This window comes from Sus scrofa, chromosome 1, assembly GCF_054392235.1.
Source record: "Sus scrofa isolate SSC_HxYL_T2T_F1_AM1 chromosome 1, Sscrofa_HxYL_maternal_Yorkshire_Landrace_v2.0, whole genome shotgun sequence".
In the NCBI taxonomy this organism is placed as follows: Eukaryota; Metazoa; Chordata; class Mammalia; order Artiodactyla; family Suidae; genus Sus; species Sus scrofa.
The window spans coordinates 281,996,305-282,016,161 of NC_139383.1; the positions used below are offsets into that span (position 1 = coordinate 281,996,305).

Genomic DNA, 19,857 nt, shown 5'->3' on the forward strand with positions numbered 1-19,857 from the left:
TGATGCTTATGAGCACTGTATCGAGGGATTACCTTCCTCACTGCATTTGTCTCCTAGTAAATTAAGAAACAAGTGACCACAGATTAACTCCCTTTCATTCATGATCATTTACTCCGCTCAGTCTACAGACTTCATCTCTGCCTGGTCCTGGGCACTAGGCGTAGACCCAACCATCTGTGAGTTGGCCCCCGTCCCCAGCAGCTGGTCACGTAGAGGGAGACACGGAGAAACGGCTATGATATGGCGTGTATTACGCTACACACAGTTGCAGAGAATGGGATGATGGAACAAGGAAAAGTGTTGCTGGATGTCTTAGTAAGTGTTGCCAGCATCTCTTTCGATCGCGTTGAACTAACTGGATGGGGAACGTTGTCCCGGAAACCGCCAGGTGAAGCGGAGGAAGTTGGGCTCCTGCCCACCAGCCCGTTCAAGGTGGATCCTGGGAGCCTGGGACGCTCCTCTGGAGGTTGCCGCGGGCACCTCCCTGCAGAACTGCCGGCCGCATGCAGGGAATCGGCCGGTTGTGATTGGAGGGACGTTGCTGGTGGGGATAATGAACTCGGTAGTGTCGGCAGAGGTGATTGGCCGCGCCCTGCTGCAGTGAGAATGCGGGCTGGATGCTCGCTCCTCGCCTGCGTGCGGATCGTTAGTTGAGCGGGGACAGCTGAATAACTGGGAGCTTGGAGTGGCTTCTGCCTCGGGGAGAGGTCCGTCGGGCTGCTGCTTTTGCCTTTTTGAAAAAAGCCAAACGTTTGATCACGGTCCGCCTGCAAAAGTGAGTTTTCATTGAAGAAGCTCCAGCGGCTCTCTCGTTTGTTTCCAGCAAGCCGGCGGGGCTCTCAGAGCGAGCTGCTTCTCAGGCTGGGCACGACAGCAGTGCCAGCCCATTTGAGAAGGCAGGCAGCGGCCCCTGCATGCGGAGCCGCCAGCCTTCCAACTCCCCAGGCTAGTCTTCCAAGCGGCTGGGTAGCCAGAGACCCTTGGTATTGTGGTCACATCCCTCCTCAAAAGTGATCGGTCACCGTCGGCGCCGTGGGGAGGAAGCCGTGATGTTGCAGATGCTGTGGCATTTTCTGTCTAGCCTTCTCCCGAGGGCCGGGTGCCAAGGCTCCAGAGAGGGGAGCGGTAATGAAGTCAGAGGCAGCCCGGCTCCAGCTCGGGGAGACCAGATGCCAAGCTTTTTGGGGAAACAGGACGGAAGGGCTGAGGCTGCGGAAAAGAGACCCACCATCTTGCTGGTGGTCGGACCTGCAGATCAGTTTCCTAAGGTAATGTCACCCTCCAGAGGGCCTCCTAGTTTAGCGGCTGACCTACTAGGATCGTTTTCCTGGAAGAAGCTGGAGTGTGGGGAGAAAGAGTGTGGATGAGTTTGGCACCGGGGGCTGGGGAGAAGGGCTTAGACAGTGAAGAAGCCCAACTCCAGTCCAGCATCTCTGTGGCGCTGCACAAGCTTTATTACCCTATCCTGACCACTTCAGTGTGGCCGGTTGAGGAAGGAAGATTAACTGCAAGAGAAGATACCTTAGGATTTGTCACTTTGGCCCCAGAAAGCCATTTGAGTAGTTATGCTGCAAGCCACACGGGAAGTCCCAGAAAGCCATTTGAAAGGAAGGGACAGACAGTTACAATGTGTCTTAGGGCTTAGCTTGTTTGAACAAGGGAGGGACCACAGAGCCCAGCGGGGACAGAGTGAACCTTCAAAGGTGAACCCAGCTTCAGGGAGGTGGGGAGGAACAGGCTGTCCTGCCTCCTGGAGGTCCCATCTTAGCTGTAGGCCTGCGAGGAAGGGAGCGAGGGGGCAGAGCTGAGGCTGGAGTCTTAGTGTGCGGAGGCCAGGGTTCCTTGTGGGCCCGCAGGCCGGCCGAGTGCCAGGGCCTCCCGTCCGTCTCTGTGTCCTGAGCCGTGGGTTATAACGTCAGCCGATCCTCCCAAGAGCCAGGCTAAGAGGTAGTGCCCCCATTTCAGGGATGAGGAAACTGAGGTGCCGAAAGGCTAAGTAATTTGCCCGGGAGTAAACAGAGTCAACAGAAGGGGTAGAAGTGAGATTTCACTCCAGGCTACCCGGAGCTTTGCCCTGTCCTGCCTCGCCTTCTCTGAAGAAAGCCGTTTTTAATGAGACCAGTTGCGTCCTCGGGATTAGAGCGAAAGGCTGTCTTGCTGAGATTTCTCCTGCCTGCAGTAGGAGTACCTTGTTCACCTCCTGAGCCTCAGTTATTCTGAATCTCTTCTCCTCTCTCTGGATAAAAATCCACGGGAAAAAGGAAGGAGATGCTGCCCTGTGTGGGGCACACAGTAGCATCCAAAAAAGGTTCTGCTGCATTGAAGAAAGAAATGTTCATTTCTGCTTTGCTAAGTGGGAGGGACTTTTGATGCAGCACATTTGGCAGTGGTTTCAGGTTAAGCCCTGAGCAGAATCCTTAGTCTGTGACGGGCCCGTCCTGGGCGGCAGGGGTCTCGGCGGCTCTGCTGTGCCTGAGCTGTGCTTTGGTGGGCGTCATTTTCCATCATTTTAGAGGAGCTCAGAAGCGGCCGTGGCTCTGTCTGTTGTGAGGAACTTTTATCTCCAGACCTACTGTCCTTATGGCCAAGGGACCAAGGAATTGGCTCGCTCCCTTTTCAGTTCACCTACTTTTGACATTAATCATTAACTGCTCCATTTCCCAGACTCACACCGACTTGGCATCTCTTGCCAGCGCCCCCACCCCGAGCTGGCATCAGGACTCTGTGTTCAGAACAGCTTCTTTCCTGCCGACAGAGCAGGGAGCAGGGCAAGGTGAACCTGAGACCCACACCTCTCGCCAGCACTTCTCCCCACAAGTGAGATGGAGCAGCTGGCTGGGGGTGGGGGAACCCCCAAGAGGGAGATGGGTCAGCCGGTTTGGTTTGTAGCAAGCAGGAAAGAAAACACGTCTGGGTGTGTGGACTCTTTCAAAGCAGAGAAACCAAGAGTGGCAACAGAGTGTTTCAGCAGCGTGTGTCCTTTGCCAGTGAAGGCAGGGGTTGGGGTTTGCGATCGGCGGGGCCAGTGGGGCCTGGCCTCGCCACTTCTTTCAGGAAGAGGCTGCCACAGCCTCATGGAAACCTCAGTGAGACTTTGGTTCTCAGGCTTCTTGGTTTCCCAGCAGCGCTACTTTGTTTGACTCTCGCTTCCCTCTTTTAAATATGTCTGCTAGTGAGTCAGGCTCCCGCAAGCTTTTATTCTAGGAACTGTTCCAGTTTCCCCCTTTATCTTTGTCTTACAGTTGCCCTGCAGTTGGAGAAGAAAGCCATTAGTCTGGAGTGGGAGGTACCCTCGGCGGCATTCAAGCTTTCAAATCCTGAGGGGCCGTCTTCTCAGAAGCTCAGAGAATTTTGCTCATTGTGTGTCTAATTGCCAAGTGCAGGCAGGTTTCATTGGAAACCGGCTCCACTGGGCTGTCATGGCAACCTGATCATCAAATGACACCGCGGCCACAGCAGCAAATGAGGTTCGCGAGCCTTATGGGTGGGTGGGGCTAGAACAGCCCGATGCTGGCGGCAAGGCTCCTTCACGCATGAACATTTTTGGCTTCGTCTGAGTCATTGGGGAAGGGAGGGGGGATACTTTGTGAGCTAATGCTTCACTCCCAAAGGTATTCTACCTGCCCCGTTCTTACTCACGGTATTCCAGTCCTTACAGGAAGCACCGGTTTCTTTGGCACAAGGCAGCGTGGTAGCACAAGGAAGGCGTGTGGGCCGGGGCGGGAGGGCATTGGCAGATCAGAGGGTGAGAAGATGCTCGGGAGAGGAACAGCCACCTAGCAGATGAGGGAAACCGAATACCACTGGCTCGGACGGGACCTGGAGTGGTGGCCCTTGATTCCCACCCCCAGCTACAGGAATGGACATCGGGAGAAAGGAAACAGGAATAGATCCGGGTCACAGAATTAGAACAGGTAAAGGGAGCAAAGGAGACGTGTAGATGGCAGGAGGGGGAGAGAGAGAACATTACACAAGGATCCAGAAGTGCCTGGAGCTGGTGTGAAGCATCAGGGAGGGAACCCGAGCCCTGCTTTATTCTTCTTCCTTATTTGTATTTCCCACATATGTGTTCAGCGTGTAACAGACTCGGTTTTTTTATGGTATTGTTCTATAGCTAAGGCGAGGGCTGCACTTGCTCCTGACTCCTGCCACCTTCCCACATGAGGGAGTGCGCATGTAATTCTCAGGGTCTGGCTGACCAGCGTCCTTTGGAAACTGAATTCTAAAATCTCTTGTTGGCAGACTCCGGTTCGGGTGCTGTTTTAAGCGGCTTTTGAAACAAGAGTCGGGCCCTGGGTGAGCCTCAGCCCACTGCCAACTGGCTCTGGGGCCTGGGCAAACCGGGGTAGGAGCTCCTGGTCTATTTGATCATCTCAGATGACCCCAGGGCCCCTCTGGGGCCCAGTGTCTGTAATTCCAGGGGTGGAGCTGTTGCCTTAGACACCAGATGCCCGGAGATTGGCTCAACTGACAAGTTCCAGTTTCCTTTTTTTTTTCTTTTTCTTTTTTTTTTTTTGGCTTTTTAGGGCCGTATCCTCAGCATATGAAGGTTCCCAGGCTAGGGGTCAAATCGGAGCTCTAGCCACAGGCCTACACCACAGCCACAGCAACGCAGGATCCGAGCCGCGTCTGTGACCTACTGCACAGCTCACGGCAATGCAGGATCCTTAACCCACTGATCGAGGCCCGGGATCAAACCCGAGTCCTCATGGATCCTAGTCAGATTCATAAACCACTGAGCCACGCTGGGAACTCCCAAGTTCCATTTTCTGTGTGAGAACGGAGTTCTGCATGACCTGTGCAGCTCAGGTGGGTGGATGGTTTAAATAAATAAGAACATACGCCAGTTTACGTGTGTCCAGTGAAGATGACAGTTGCAAAAGAAAATGCGTTGGAGCCCTCTTTTTTTCCTACGATTTGTAACATCAGGGTAGAATTAACAAACGTGTGCAGAACTTTCCAGAGAATGTTTCCTGACACTGTGACCTCATTGGCCTATAGCGTCATGCGCCTCTGTTATAATCAAAGAGATTCTGTTCTGTTTTTTCTAGAAGATAGTTGCCCTTGTTAGATAAAACGTTCATAATTTTTTGTTGTCTCCTGAATATTGATTTCACTTTCATTTGGCATCGTTTCCAAATCTCTTCTCAGATTTGTCTTGTAAATACATCCCCCCCCAAAGAACCCCCCCAAACCCTCAATAGCACAATGAAGTTTACCAGAATTATTTGAAATCTATAGTTTATTGGGAAATGAGCATCTCCAGTTGAACAACGTATTTATTCAGTCAAAACATTTGCCAGTTTGAGTTGGAAGGACTCGAGTGATCATTGGAAAGAGAGACACGTCAACAGATCTGTGTCATTTTTGTTTCAGAAGCACACGTGAATATTTAACACAGGAAGTTCAGCAAAGTTCAGCTCTTTTACTTAGAAATGTGGATTTCCTTTTTTTTTTTATTTCCTTTAAACTAAAAATAGTAATATATTGTCCATTGAGGTGGATTAAAGTACCCTGCAGACTCTCTTCGCAGACCCTTGGGGAAAAAAAGCAACGGAGGGGTCCTCATCAAGGGTGATTGTGTTTGTTTCTCGGGGTCTCAGAGGCCTGCCGAGGTCATTCAGAAACTGCTTCTGTCAAGTACCTTCCATGAGCAAGGCAAGGGCTCTTTGCAGGCAAGGAGGCACTAAGGTTCTGCCTTCAAGGACCCCAAGCGTAGAGATAGGAGGTATGTAACAATAGCCCCAAGGCAGAACGTTCTGGATTTGGGTGGCTTAAGAGGCAGCCGAGTGTCCGGGGTTTCGGGGGAGGCTGAGCCGGAATCTGCCTGGATAATCCTGAGCTGCCTCTGGGTACCTCGTGGGATCCACCCTGGTGGATGGAAGAAACGGGGCAAGACCTGTTTTTACAGACTCGTTATCAGGTCTCTCTTAGAAAGGCCGAGATATTGTATATGCTGTTAAAATCCGTCTCATAATGACGCACAGAGGCATCAGCATCTTACTGTCAAAACCTTTTTCCAGTTCTTAACAAAAAGCTTCTTAGTGAACGCAGAAAAGTACTTTGGTGGGTCCCCCCACGATGCCCATCCGTTTTCACCCATCCTGGTCGTGAGGTTTTGTCTATATTAGGAAGTGGCTGTAAGAGGAACTGGGCGAGATGGATTCCTTTTTCGTCTCTGTGACGTCGTCGTCCTCTCTTCTCTGCAGCAGGAACCTGACACTTTCCGGGGGAGGAATGAGGTGGAGGTGGCGGGCTGGCCCTTACATAAAGATCAGATCTTGACGGCCCAGGGCCTGAGGTTTTTTCTCATCCTCACCTAAACAGGACAGTTTAGGGCGGTGTTGCTCAGTAAACCTTCCATGATGATAGAGATGTATATGGGGAATTTGTGTGGCTGTTGAGTATCTCAAATATGGCCATGTGACAAAGGAAATGAATTTTTTTTTTTTTTTTTTTTTGTCTTTTTGCCATTTCTTGGGCCTTTCTTGCGGCATACGGAGGTTCCCAGGCCAGGGGTCTAATCGGAGCTGCAGCCACTGGCCTACACCAGAGCCACAGCAACTCGGGATCCGAGCCACGTCTGTGACCTACACCACAGCTCACAGCAACGCCAGATCTTTACTCCACTGAGCAAGGCCAGGGATCGAACCCGCAACCTTATGGTTCCTAGTCGGATTTGTTAACCACTGTGCCACGACGGGAACTCCGAAATGAATTTTTCCTTTCATTTGCTTTTGTATTATTATTTTATTTATTTATTTATTTATTTATTTATTTATTTTGGTCATGCCCACGGCATGCAGAAGTTCCCTGACCAGGGATCGAACCTGCACCACCGCTGTGGCAATACTGAATCCTTAACCTGCTAGGCCACCAGGGAACTCCCTAGTTTCCTTTAATTGTAATCCATTTAAAGTTGAAAAACTTTTGTATGGAGCAGCACAGTTCTAGGCCAGAAAGCTACAATCCCCTGAACTTCTGAGTGTTCTGAGTGGACATGGCCACAAAGACTAGGTCTGAGGGACTTAAGTGAGGCCCGGGGTTGACCCCAGATTGGTGCTGCTGAGGAGCGCCCCCCGGCACAATGACCTTTGGCCTAGCATGTCCTCTTCCCGCCCCTGCAATGTCAGCCCCTTGGCTCTTGGTGGGGTCCCCAGGTGGCACCTTCAGGGGAAGGGGTGCTTATGTGCAGGGTGGCATGAGAAAGATCCCTAGAGCCAGCTGAAACAGTCTAGAAGGCCCTGTGGCCCAGGCAGCTGAGTCCAGGGCTCAGCCGGCTTGGCGGGGGGTGGGGGGCAGCCCCCCTGCAGTTGAATGCCCCCCTCCAGCCACTTCCAGGACGCACCCCCCACTCCCGACCCCACCAGCTTCTCCCGTCATGGCTAAACCACCCGACCCGTGAGCACTGAGTCGATCCTCCATCCACTTCTCTTTCTGTTGGGAATTATTTACTAAGGGGAGAAACCACTACTGTGTGACGCGTTTGGGGACCTTGTGGAAGAAAAACAAAACAAGCCAAAGGCTCTGTTTATTTGCAGGGGTTGGCAGCTAGAGGGTAAAGGTTTGGGGCAGGATCCCCAGGCAGGACCGGATGCGCCGCCTGCCTCCGAAGGGTTAACTGGGGAGCAGGTGACGTCAGTCCTGATCCCTCCGCACTCGGGCGGCCGCCTCCACCTCCTCGCGGGGGCCTGTGCTCATTGGCTGCGGGCGGGAAGTACAGTGAGCGACTTTTTTCAATTAAGTAAAAGGGCAGGGCTCAGGCAGCCAATGACAGCCGTGCCCCGGCATATCCTGGGCAAGTGTGCCGGGCTGGGCAGCATTCCCCCGTGCGCACGCCGCCTGAACCGGCTCCCGCCAGCATGCTCTGCCTGTGCCTGTATGTGCCCCTCATGGGGGAAGCTCAGACCGAGTTCCAGTACTTCGAGTCCAAGGGGCTTCCCGCCGAGCTGAAATCCATCTTCAAACTCAGTGTCTTTATCCCCTCCCAGGAGTTCTCCACCTTCCGCCAGTGGAAGCAGGTCTGTACGCCGCATCAGGGTGGGCCGAGGGAATGGATGAACCGGGGGAGAGGGTCCCGCCGCCTCTCGTGTCCCCACTGTTTCTGAACGTGCCAGGTTTTTTTTCCCGCAGCTGTCTCGTGGCGAGAGCCGGCTGAAGGGCTACGTCAAGGGCGTGACTGGCTCTCATGTGACTTCCCAGAAAGGCTGGAATTACAGGGGAGGCATTTGTGGGAGATGGAGAGGAATTCTTTTGCGGAGAGGCGGGTTCTGAGGAGTGTGGGGCCAGGATGTGGGGGCACGGGTCTGGCTGCTGTGGGGCTCTTTCTGAACTGGGGGGCAGAGAGGCCAGCGGGGAGGCTCCTTGTTGGAGCCCCAGGAGTTGGAACCGTGGCTTCGGAGGTTGGAGGTGACAGGGCTGTGCCCTAGGTGAAACCAGCCAAGGGGCAGGAGTGGGGCAGCCTTCCCTGGCGTCTCTCTGGAGTAGGAGGCAGCAGAAATCATCACTGCTTTAAGTTGGGGAAACAGCTAGAGTCTGTGGGGGTGGCCTGCCTCCTAAAGGACACCCTGACTTTTCTGTTAATCAGACCCTGTGCGGTCCCCCCCAGTGCTCCTGATGGCAGTGCAGCTCAGATGGTATCCCCGGGGCGGGGGCAGGGAGGGCGATTTGGGTCCTAGGAGGGAGATAGGTCTGAGGGAGAAGCACAGACTTGGAAGATCTGAAATCAGCTGCATGAGCACATGCTTGGGTTGTCTGTATCAGGGGCACCCACCCCAACAAGGCCCATGGATGGCGTTGGTGGCAGAGCAACCTGGGTACCCACAAGCTTCACGCCTAGTGTTCGCCTCCTCCCTAAATGACATGCAGATTCAATTTCCGCCCCATCATAAATCTAGGGTGGTAACCTATACGTAATCGGTGTCATTCTTGGCGGAGCACAAGTGTCTGTGTCTGCAGGCAGTTAGCTGGTAGAACATGTACCAGCATCTGTCTCACATTCCAGCCCCACCCCCCAGGTGGCTCTTTGGACCATGTTAGGTGACACGGGGTCTGGAGAGCACCAGCTAGCCAGGGGTCCATCCGTTTCCAAACCCAGTGGCTCAGAAGGCAGTGAAACCCACACTGGTTTGTGGAGAGTGAATGTGTGTCTCGCAAAGAGAGCTGGGCAACAGACGGAGGCTGTAACCCCTTCCTTAGGAGATTTTCGGTCCTAGGTTTTGGGGTGTTGCTGGGTCAAAGTGACTCGTGTGTCCCTCACCTTCTTGAGATGAACGTCTAGAAGGGCAGCCACCTTCTAGGGAGGTGGCTCTGGAGTCCAACAGGCTTGGCCTGAATCCCGCCCACCACTTCCCTGGCTGTGTGACTTCGGATAAATTACTTAACCTGTCTGAGTGTCTGTTCCCGTCTCTGAAAAATGGGGGATATGATAGTCCCTACCTCCTAGAGCCATCTGCAAGGATTCAGCAGGTTATGAGAGGTAAAGCATTTAGCAGGGCCTGAGGCACAAGCCAGGTGCTTGCGCTTTTGTGGAAAACTTCCACTTGCTGAACATTCATGGCCGACTGCAGCTGCTGAACAAAGCTCACGGCCAAGGGCAGAGATTTTGGGAACCTCGCTGCCAAGGCACAGGGGCTCTTAAAGCCTCCCCGGATCACTGAACTATTCCTCCGGAGAGCTGCCCTGCTTCGCGGCTCCTGGTTCAGGAGCTGAGGTTGGTTGTAGCATCCCCAGCTCCCCTGGGATCAGAGACAGGCAGTGCCATGAAGCACAGACCCAAGAATAGTCCCCGGGCTCTTCGCACTTCTCTGTCCTACCAAGTTCTCTCTGGCAGTGTTTCTGCCAAGCAGGCCTGGGCAGGGGCCAGCGCTGCCCGGTCCCTTCACCCTAGTCACCCAATTGTTCTTGGGCCAGTGCCACTTTTCGGGATCAAAAGAGCAAGCTGCGGTGTTTCAAGCAGAATCTGGAGCTCCAAGGCCACCCCGCGTTTGGGCAGAGAGCATGTGGGGCTGAGGCCTTGGCACCAGGATGGGGCAGCTGAGGAGCCACGTCTGGGCAGAGAGCATGTGGAGCTGAGGCCTGGCACCGGGACGGGGCAGCCAAGGAGCCGGGCGGCTGATCCAGTGGAAGGAGTTAATCTTCAGAACACTAAACTAAGCCCACCCCATCAGCCTCTGGCTGGAGGGCTCCCTAAACCAAGGCTCCTCTCGGAGGCTCTCTTCCCTTTTTTGCTTCTGAGGGCAGCACACTGAGCTCTTGGCCGAGGTCTGGCCGGCCCTCGGAGGTCCACGTGGTGGCCTTGGGAGTGGGGGCGGGGGGACGTCTCAGGGCACGTGACCCGTGCACAGTTGTTTTCTGGGGACAGGGCCCCACGAGGGACGGGAGAAGCTGGTGCGTGAGCTCAAGGACGAAACCTCACTTCTGTTTTCTAGAAAATCGTACAAGCTGGCGACAAAGACCTCGACGGGCAGCTAGACTTTGAAGAGTTTGTCCATTATCTCCAAGATCACGAGAAGAAGCTGAGGCTGGTCTTCAAGAGTTTGGACAAAAAGAACGATGGTGAGCATTTGCCCACAGCCGGCGGGGTCCCGGGTCTCTCCCCCAGCCTGGCCCCGGGCTCACAGCCCTTGTGGTTCCAGGACGCATTGATGCCCAAGAGATCATGCAGTCTCTGCGGGACCTGGGAGTCAAGATATCTGAACAGCAGGCAGAAAAAATTCTCAAGAGGTGAGTGCGTAGCCAGCCTCTGGGTCCGGTTTAACCAACGTGTGACGAAAGAAATGTTCCCGGCCTCCCTCCGCGCTGCCGTTCACTGTATTGACCCAGTTTCTGCGAACTTTGGCTTCTGGTGCTTGGAAGGGATGAATAAGTAACCCCTGCCAGAGGCCAGCCGCTCCCCGGGTTCCAGGGCAGCCCCCAGAGTCCCAACCCACCTGGCAGGGCATCCAAGTGCCAGCGACCCGTGAAGCGAGGACTCGGGGAAGAGGGGGCGTTTAGTGGTTTCGGCAGGTGAAAGGCGAGCAAGGAGCCCCTTTCTCTGCCTGGCCGAGCAGGGGCAACCCCCCCTCCCCCGTTGGGGTCACTCCCTCTTAGCACTGTAATCAGCCTTGCTAAGGCTGCCCACGGGGGCGCGGTGGTCCTGGAGCATCCTTGGTGGGCTGGGAAACCCAGCAGCGTAGCCCTGGAGCTGCTTCCTGCCCTCCCAAGCCTTCCTAGCCCCCTGGGCCCGAAGCCAGCTGGGCAGGGACGGCAGGCTCCCGGCCTGGCTCCCCGGCGCTGTGGAGGGCGCGTCCTCGTGCTGTGCTGTGCCGTGCGCTTGCCTCACTAACATCCGCTCAGGGCACTTATCTGTGTTGTTTCTCCTCTCTCCTCTGCATCCTCCTTTGTCTGTGTGTCAGAATACGAACGGGCCACTTCTGGGGCCCTGTCACCTAGTAAGTATCCGTGTCACCTTGGGGACCGCCTCCCTCCTTGCCTTCTGTGCCTGATCAGAACGGGCTTCTTGTGGGCCGTTAGATCCCGTTGTCGTGTGCACAGTGGGGGGTGACTGCCACCTTGCCTTTTCTTCGTGGGGACGGAGGCGCCCTCTGTGCTTTCCACACGCCTGCCCGCGGCTCCCCTGGAGGTGGGACGTTCGGCTGATAGTTGGGGCCTGTTGACACGTGGGCACCCGTGCGTTGGTCTTGCAGCATGGACAAAAACGGCACGATGACCATCGACTGGAACGAGTGGAGAGACTACCACCTCCTGCATCCCGTGGAAAACATCCCGGAAATCATTCTCTACTGGAAGCATTCCACGGTGAGTCCCGCGCTCCGGGCCTCGGGTTCAGGGGGCCCCCTTCCCCAAGCCTCGGCCCCCCATCCGTCCTTTTTTTTTTTTTTTTTTAATTTTTTTAATTTTTTTCTTGTTTTGCTTCTGAGGGCTGCACCTGCCGCATATGGACATTCCCAGGCTAGGGGTCGAATCGGAGCTGCAGCGGCCACAGCCACAGCAACACCAGATCCGAGCCTTGTCCGGGACGTCCACCACAGCTCACGGACCCGCATCCTCATGGATGCTCGTCTGGCTCATTACCGCTGAGCCGCAACGGAAACTCCTTGCCTGCTTTTCAGCAGCAGAGGTGCCCACTCCTCTGCCAGCCCGCCATCTGCTCCCTCTGTTTCCCACACGCCGGCCAACCTGAACAGCCTGCCCATTCCGCAAACGCCAGATTTCCTCTGCAGAAACTCTGCCCTCCCATCTCCACGTGCTGCCTGTTTCTTAAGGCCCACTTTAAGCACCCCGCTCCCTGATCCTACTTGTTCTCCCAAAGCCAGTGTGACCCCCTCCTGGGAGGGAGCTGGGGCTACTCTGTAGAGATCAAATACCTGGGAGTTCCCTGGTGGGCTAGTGGTTAGGACTCAGTGCTTTCACCACTGCCGTCTGGGTTCAGTCCCTGGTCTGGGAAGTGAGATCCCACTTCAAACCGCTGCATGCTGCGGCCCAAAAGAAAAACGAAGAGAAAAGAACTATTAAGGGAGGAGTTCCTATTGTGGCTGCACAGGTTAAGAACCCAACATAGTACCTGTAAGGATGTGGGTTGGATCCCTGTCTTGATCAGTGGGTTAAGGATCCAGCATTGCTGCAAGGTGTCTTTTAGGTTGGGGACACGGCTCGGATCCCATGGTGCTGTGGCTGTGGTGTAGACTGGCAGCTCCAGCTCCCGTTTGACCCCTTGCCTGGGCACTTCCATAAGCCGCAGGTGCAGCCTTAAAAAAAAGAAAGAAAAGAAGAAAGAAATATTAATGATCCAATAGCAGAGCTGTGAAGTTTCTCCCCCACTTTTTGTGTCATTTCTCTCTGTGACAAAAGAATATGTTGCCACTGCTGCACACATACCATTCTTTCACCTCCTCACCCCTGGTCGGAAACACAGCACTCTGCACGCTCCCTGGCAGTGGCCCCCTTGACCTCTGCCCGCGAGCCCCCTTCATGTTCGAGCAGCCCTTTCTGCCAGTCTTTGCTGAGTGCCCCCTGATCACAGCTGAGTCCCCCCTAGACTCAGGGCTCGGGCTGGGGGCGGAGGGTGTGGGTGCTCCTCCTCCTCTGTGTGCCCTCAGGGGACCCCTGGCATCTCTGTTGGACGGTGCATGGGTAGGAATGGGCTGCCCCAGGGTCGGAGCAGAGCTGGCTGTGCCTGCCGAGCCGGGCTGTGGCCTGGGAGAGAGGGTGTTACGCAGGGATCTCGGCCCTCTCATGTTTGCAGAAGCCTTGCATAATGTTCTGCCAGCATGATCCAGTTACACATCGGGTTTCAGAAGAATTTTTACCCCTGACTTGAGCTTTTCTGTACAGCCAGGCTGCTGATCCTCAGCTGACATGCCTTTGTAAGCTGTTCTTGCCACAGCCCCTGGCCGGGTTCGAAAGGGCTGTCTCTGCGTGCTTCCAGCTGTGCGCTCAGATTCCAGCCAGGGGCCTCCCCGCCACCTGCCCCCCGCCCCCTGCCCAGGCCACAGTCCGCTCAGAGCTCGGCCCCTCCACATCGTGAAGGTCGGGGGGGTGCAGCCTCACCCTCTGTGGTCCCTCGAGGTGCCATCCACTCGGGACAGTGGGAGGCCGTGGACACAGCCATCTGCCGGCCGGCCTGCCACAGGCCTCGGGAGCCTGCTTGACCTCTCTTTGCCCGCCTTCCTCACAGATCTTTGATGTGGGTGAGAATCTGACAGTCCCCGATGAATTCACAGTGGAGGAGAGGCAGACGGGGATGTGGTGGAGACACCTGGTGGCCGGCGGCGGGGCGGGGGCCGTCTCCAGAACCTGCACAGCCCCCCTGGACAGACTCAAGGTGCTCATGCAGGTACGTCTGGTGTCCATCTCAGGGCTCTTTGCCCGACTGGCTTCCCCTCCATTGCCTGGGGCCCTGCTTTGGGCCCATACTTTTCTAACCCAGATCAGAATTGTAGCTCAAGCAAGAATGACATTAGATCCCGGCCCAGGTGACCTTTTGCACATAGCTGATCTAATTTTATCTGAGGACCTTAAGCCAGGGTCACATTTCAAGGTGGTAATGTGGGCACATGACCCAGTGAGAACTGGGGTGTGGCAGGAACTGGTTTCCTTAGGTGCGTCTTGAAGAAGTCACACGTGGGGGCGGTGCCAGCAGATCCTCACCTGGCCTGGACACTGCTCCCTTGGCCAGGCACCTGACCTTATGTCCACAGGACAGAGATAAGCTGGACCTGTGTTGGGGGCAGGGTTGTGAAATCAATCTGAGGACACACTGCTGGACTAAAGTGTTGTCTCTGTGATGGCCGGTCACCCCTTGTCCTCGGGCTTGTATCCTGGCCCTTTTTGTGCCATGCACCCTGCTCAGAAAAGGTGTCATCCTTTCCCTATGCCCCTCGGCCCCCTGGGCCTACCTCGGGTCCAGGCCAGTGGACTGGAGAATGAGGACTCCCTACCACTGCCAAATCAGGGAGGCAGGGTGGTTCGGGAGGAGGCGCTCCGGGCCTAGGACCCAACCTGGGGTCCCACCCTCCCAGCTGGGTAACCTCAGGCAAGTCACTTTAACCCCAGGGCTTCAGTTCCTCCGGAGACTAAGGGGTTCGAGCAAATCACCTCATCCATTTGTTTGTCTTGACTGAATCCCCAGGAATGCTTTAGAGATAATAGCAGACCTTGGGTGAAATGACACAATGCCTGGGGTGGGAGTGGGAGAGTTGGGGGCCGGGGGGAGCGGGGTTGTTGGGGGGAGAGACACAGATTGGCTGTCATTGGTGATTGTTGAAGCTCCTTATATAATTCTCTAAACTCGTATCTATGTTTGACATGTCTTCATAATAAAAAGCTCAATTTTTTTTTTTTTTTTTTTTTTAAATTTTTAAAAAGTAGTCCTTGGGGCCGTGTCTAGCATGATGTCGGCAGCAGCCGGTCCACAGCAAAGTCTCGTTGGGCCTCGAGTAACCATGGTTGATGCTCAGGGTGCTGGGCTGGTCTCAGGGCCAAGAAGGAAGAGCATGTCTGTTGACCTTGATGCTGACCGTTTGTCCTTCCCGCCCCAGGTCCACGCCTCCCGCAGCAACAACATGTGCATCGTGGGTGGGTTCACCCAGATGATTCGGGAAGGAGGGGCCAGATCACTCTGGCGGGGCAACGGCATCAACGTCCTCAAGATTGCCCCCGAGTCGGCCATCAAATTCATGGCCTATGAGCAGGTGAGGACCCAGCTGTCCAGGGAGAGTCACCAGTCGGCAGCCGCTTCCCAAGCTTCCCCTGGAATGAGGTCCCTGCCCTGTTGATTCCCTAGGACCTGGAGCCAGTCCTTGTACCTGAGGGACACAGCAGGGCCAGAGTGGGAGGGGGAGGCCTGGATCTGCCCCCAGCTCTGCCCCCCTGTTCCACTGGGGACCAGGTCCTTCTGTTTCTGGGCAGCATCAAAAGTGCTAGGGAGAGGAGTTCCCGTCATGGCTCAGCGGAAACGAATCTGACTGGTACCCATGAGGATGCAGGTTCGATCCCTGGCCTCGCTCAGTGGGTGAAGGATCCAGCGTTGCTGTGAGCTTTGGTGTAGGTTGCAGACGTGGCTCAGATCCTGCGTGGCTGTGGCTGTGGCGTAGGCCAGTAGCTACAGCTCCAATTGGATCCCTAGCCTGGGAACCTCCATGTGCCACAGGGGCAGCCCTAAAAAGCAAAAAAAAAAAAAAAAGTGCTAGGGAGGGAGTTCCCATTGTGACTCAGTGGTTAAGAATCCCACTCCTATTCACGAGGATGTGGGTTCCATCCCTGGCCTCACTCAGTGGGTTAAAGGATCCGGCATTGCCCTGAGCTGTGGCATAGGCTGCAGACATGGCTCAGATCTGGTGTAGGCCAGCAGCTGTAGCTCCAACTGGACCCCTAGCCTGGGAACTTCCATATGCCACAGATGCAGCCCTAAAGACAAAAATACACAAATAAAGTGCCAGGAAGACCGGGTCTCAGCTAAACCCAACAGGTTCCGAGAGGCAGAGCGGGACAGAGCAGGTGTTCTGATTTCCGAGTGTATCAGTTTGTTTGCTCCCTGTTCCAGATCAAGCGTCTCGTGGGGACTGACCAGGAGACTCTGAGGATTCACGAGAGGCTGGTGGCAGGGTCCTTGGCAGGGGCCATCGCCCAGAGCAGCATCTACCCGATGGAGGTGAGGGTCCCTGGTCCTGGGCTGGGCAGCACGTGTGCGGGCGAGGGTGGGGGCGGCCGGGGCTCACGCTCCCATCACTCCTGTTGGGCCCTGCAGGTCCTGAAGACCCGGATGGCTCTGCGCAAGACGGGCCAGTACTCGGGCATGCTGGACTGTGCCAGGAAGATCCTGGCCCGCGAGGGCGTGGCCGCCTTCTACAAAGGCTACGTTCCCAACATGCTCGGGATCATCCCCTATGCTGGGATAGACCTCGCCGTCTACGAGGTGAGCCCTGGAGGACTCCAGCCCCTTGAGCAGCACAAGAGACTCAGAGCCCCCCTCCCAGCCGTGGGTCAGACACCCCGCTGGGTAGACCCCCTGGGGACCAGCAAGATCAGAGGCTGGTCTCCTCGCCGGCTCTCCTGTCTGTTGCAAGGGTCTCCCGTCACACCGCCTGGCCCCCGCACCCCCAGGTTCTGTACCCCCGAGGGCTGGGCGGGCAGACTCCGGAGCACAGGAGTCGGGCTCCCTGGGGAGGGAAAGGGGGGTGCTGTCTCTGCCCCCTCCCCGCTCCCCACCTTATGCAGGAATCCCTAGTGACAGCAAAAGCAAAGGGCAGGCGGGCCAGGAGCTCAGCAAGCTCCAGGCCAACCCAGGCCAAGCGAATTGGGTTACAGTGGCCTCCCGCAGATTCCATGTGATGGGGAAACGCCTCCTGTGGGGATCCAATAACTGTCCCCCAGCTCCCCCGCCCAGACGCTCACTGCCTCGCAAGCACTTCCACTCTGGGGTCTGCAGGCGCTGTGCTCACCCCCTCCCCCTCGCCCCTTCCAGACACTCAAGAACGCCTGGCTGCAGCGCTACGCAGTGAACAGCGCAGACCCCGGCGTGTTTGTGCTCCTGGCCTGTGGCACCATGTCCAGCACCTGTGGCCAGCTGGCCAGCTACCCACTGGCCCTGGTCAGGACCCGGATGCAGGCCCAAGGTAAGGCTGGGCCCTGGCCCGTCGGCGCCCAGGGGTCCCTCTCCCGGGCAGGCTGGGATGGAGGGGGGAGCTGGCGAAAGGCCTCTGACGGGCGGCCTCTCTCCCCGCAGCCTCGGTCGAGGGCGCTCCGGAAGTGAGCATGAGCAGCCTCTTCAAACAGATCCTGCGGACCGAGGGGGCCTTCGGCCTGTACCGGGGGCTGGCCCCCAACTTCATGAAGGTGATCCCGGCCGTGAGCATCAGCTACGTGGTGTACGAGAATCTGAAGATCACCCTGGGCGTGCAGTCGCGGTGACGGGAGGGAGGGCAGCCCGCCCGCGGACTCACTGATCCTGGGCCTGCAGCCCTGGGATGTGTCGCCATCTCATTCTGTGAATGTGCCAACACTAAGCTGACTTAAGCCAAGCTGTGAAAACCCCTGGGATGCGCCTGCAAAGGGGGTGGGGCGAGCCGCAGGCCCACTGGGTGTGTCCTGCTGACCCTGGCCGACCCTCACGTCTGTTCCAGGGAAGACCTATGGGTATTCCTCAGGGACCAGGGCTCAGCAGGACACGGGCTCGCGCGCGCGCACACAGGGACGGAATGTTTCCTGCAGCACCTGCCCAGAAGCACGGCTGGGGGGCCGGCTTAGTTCTTCCATCGCAGCATCCTCGCAGCCAGCCGGCTGACACGGGCCGCCTTCTGGCCTGCCGAGCGTCTGCCCCCGGGCCCACCTTGCTTCCTTCCTCGCTGCTGTTGGAAATGGTAGGAGGAGGGCCACCAGCCCACTCCCCATGCCGCTCCCCGCCCTCAGTCCGCCGGGCAGGCTCTGGCTTCTGACGGCCCTGCTGATGGGCACCCGGATGGCACATGCATGAGGGGCGAGGGGCTGCCCGGCATCTTGGCGCATGGCTTTGCGGGTCCTGGAACCCAGACGGCCTCTGCTCCCTGCGCTCCCGGGGCTCTGAGCTGGCCCCGGACGCTGTCAGGCCTGGCACCAGCTCGGAATCAACTCCCTCTCCCCTCGCTGGTATGAGGGCAGCAGGCATTGTGTTGGAGCAGGACGGGCAGTTGCTGCCCGGTGGCTGTGGGTCCTGGCGGGAGAAGGAAAAGGCGTTCAAGGCCTTAATTTTGTATCATTGGGCAAAGGGTTTGGTTCAGAAAGACAAGCTGGACAAAGGTGCAGTTCCGCGTTCTTCCAGAGGGAAGAGCAGGGAGCCGGTGGCTCGGCTGATGGCATTAACGTCTGTTTGTTCCGCGCCGGGGGATTCGTGTCCAATCTCCACGGGGGCAAAGTGGGACCAGCCTCACATTCCACTGCTTCAACGTATCTCACTGCTTGGAGCCTATTTATTTCGTATTTATTTAACAGAGTTATGTCCTAACTATTTTTATAGATTTGTTTAATTAATAGCCTGTCATTTTCAAGTCCATTTTTTATTCGTATTTATGTTCACGGTTGATTGTACCTTCCCAACACCTGCAAGGTGGGGTGGGGAGAGGAAGGAGGGGGGGCCGTGGGAGTGACGTGACCGTTCTCGCCACGACCGTCGTGTCTGTCCAAAGAAATTCCTCTCGGAACTGGTGACAGAAGAAAGGCAAGAAGACAGAAGGGCCCTGACCGCAGAGGAAGCCCTTTGGCAGGTCCGGCTGGGACCAGCACCCAGGAAGCTTCCGGATCCAAGGGTTTGCCTAGGAGGTGGGAAGCGTGGGAGAAATGTTAGCCCTGAAGACAGATGTCCAAACCATTTCTTGGACTGGGAGGATTTCTTTATTCACCCTTTCGAATGACAAGACAGTGAGGCACCCATCACTGTGAGTTTGGGGTGGGGGCCGGAGGAGAGGGCAGCGGGCTCCCCACCTGCACCTGTGAAACAGGCTCCCTCTGTCCGGGGCCCCACTGCCCCTGCTCAGTAATGCTGGTCAGCGTGCAGCTGTGCAGTCACCCCTCTGTTGCACCGGAATGGTCTGATGAGGACAATTTAAATAGGATGCAAAGATCAATGCAAAAATTACTGTTATATATAAATAGTTATAACTGGAATTGGTGACAAAGCGAATTAAGAAAGAATTGGAAGTTGTCATTGAAAACAGCCTTCTAATAAAGTTGTTTCAAAGCAGATGACGGAGCCATGATTCTTCCGATCTGGGCTTGGCTGGTGTGGGGCTGTTTGCATGTTAGAATAAGAATCCAGGAGTTCCTGCTGTGGCACAGTGGGTTAAGGACCTGGCACCATTTCCGTGGTAGCACGGTTTGACCCCCAGCCTGGCACAGTGGGTTAAGGATCCGGCATTGCTTCAAATGTAGCATAGGTTACAGCTGCGGCTCGGATTCAATCCCTGGTCTGGGAACTTCCATATACCATTGGCCAAAAAATGAATTAAAAAAAAAAAAAAAGAATGTGAATCCATTTTTCTCATCAGAGAACATGAGAAAGTTACCCTCCCGCTCAGAGCAGCTACCCCTCTGGGTTTCTGGAGGCTCTCCACCCCCCCATTTTTTTGGCCATGCCTACAGCATGCGGAAGTTCCAGGGCCAGGGATGGAACCCATGCCACAGCAGTGACAACACCAGATCCTTAACTGCTGGGCCACCAGGGAGCTCCCTGTGGAGGCAGTCCCTCTTTAGAGTGAGTGCTTGCTGGGTTTGGGGTGCTCTGCCAGCACCCCGGAAGTTGCTGAGTCTGGAGCTCCTTCCTCAGCCCATCTCAGGCAAAGCTGATCCCTCCTGCTTGAAGCACCTCCAGACACCACGGTGCCT

The 19,857-nt window shown here is 56.0% G+C and overlaps 2 protein-coding genes across 19 annotated transcripts in view; both read left to right on the top strand.

Annotated features, from left to right (window-relative positions):
* SLC25A25 (solute carrier family 25 member 25) overlaps positions 1 to 19,216 on the top strand; it is a 60,839-nt gene extending 41,623 nt beyond the window's left edge. For 5 of the 18 annotated variants that reach the window (XM_084960627.1, XM_084960692.1, XM_084960758.1 and 2 more), the window contains 9 exons: positions 10,431 to 10,557; positions 10,638 to 10,725; positions 11,688 to 11,799; positions 13,679 to 13,837; positions 15,042 to 15,194; positions 16,046 to 16,153; positions 16,250 to 16,417; positions 16,967 to 17,117; positions 17,228 to 19,216. In XM_084960627.1, the coding sequence (XP_084816753.1) occupies positions 10,431 to 10,557; positions 10,638 to 10,725; positions 11,688 to 11,799; positions 13,679 to 13,837; positions 15,042 to 15,194; positions 16,046 to 16,153; positions 16,250 to 16,417; positions 16,967 to 17,117; positions 17,228 to 17,412 (1,251 nt within the window). In that variant the 3' untranslated portion in view covers positions 17,413 to 19,216. 18 annotated transcript variants of the gene reach the window in all.
* STXBP1 (syntaxin binding protein 1) overlaps positions 1 to 19,857 on the top strand; it is a 775,650-nt gene that overhangs the window by 440,886 nt on the left and 314,907 nt on the right. The window lies entirely within an intron of this gene.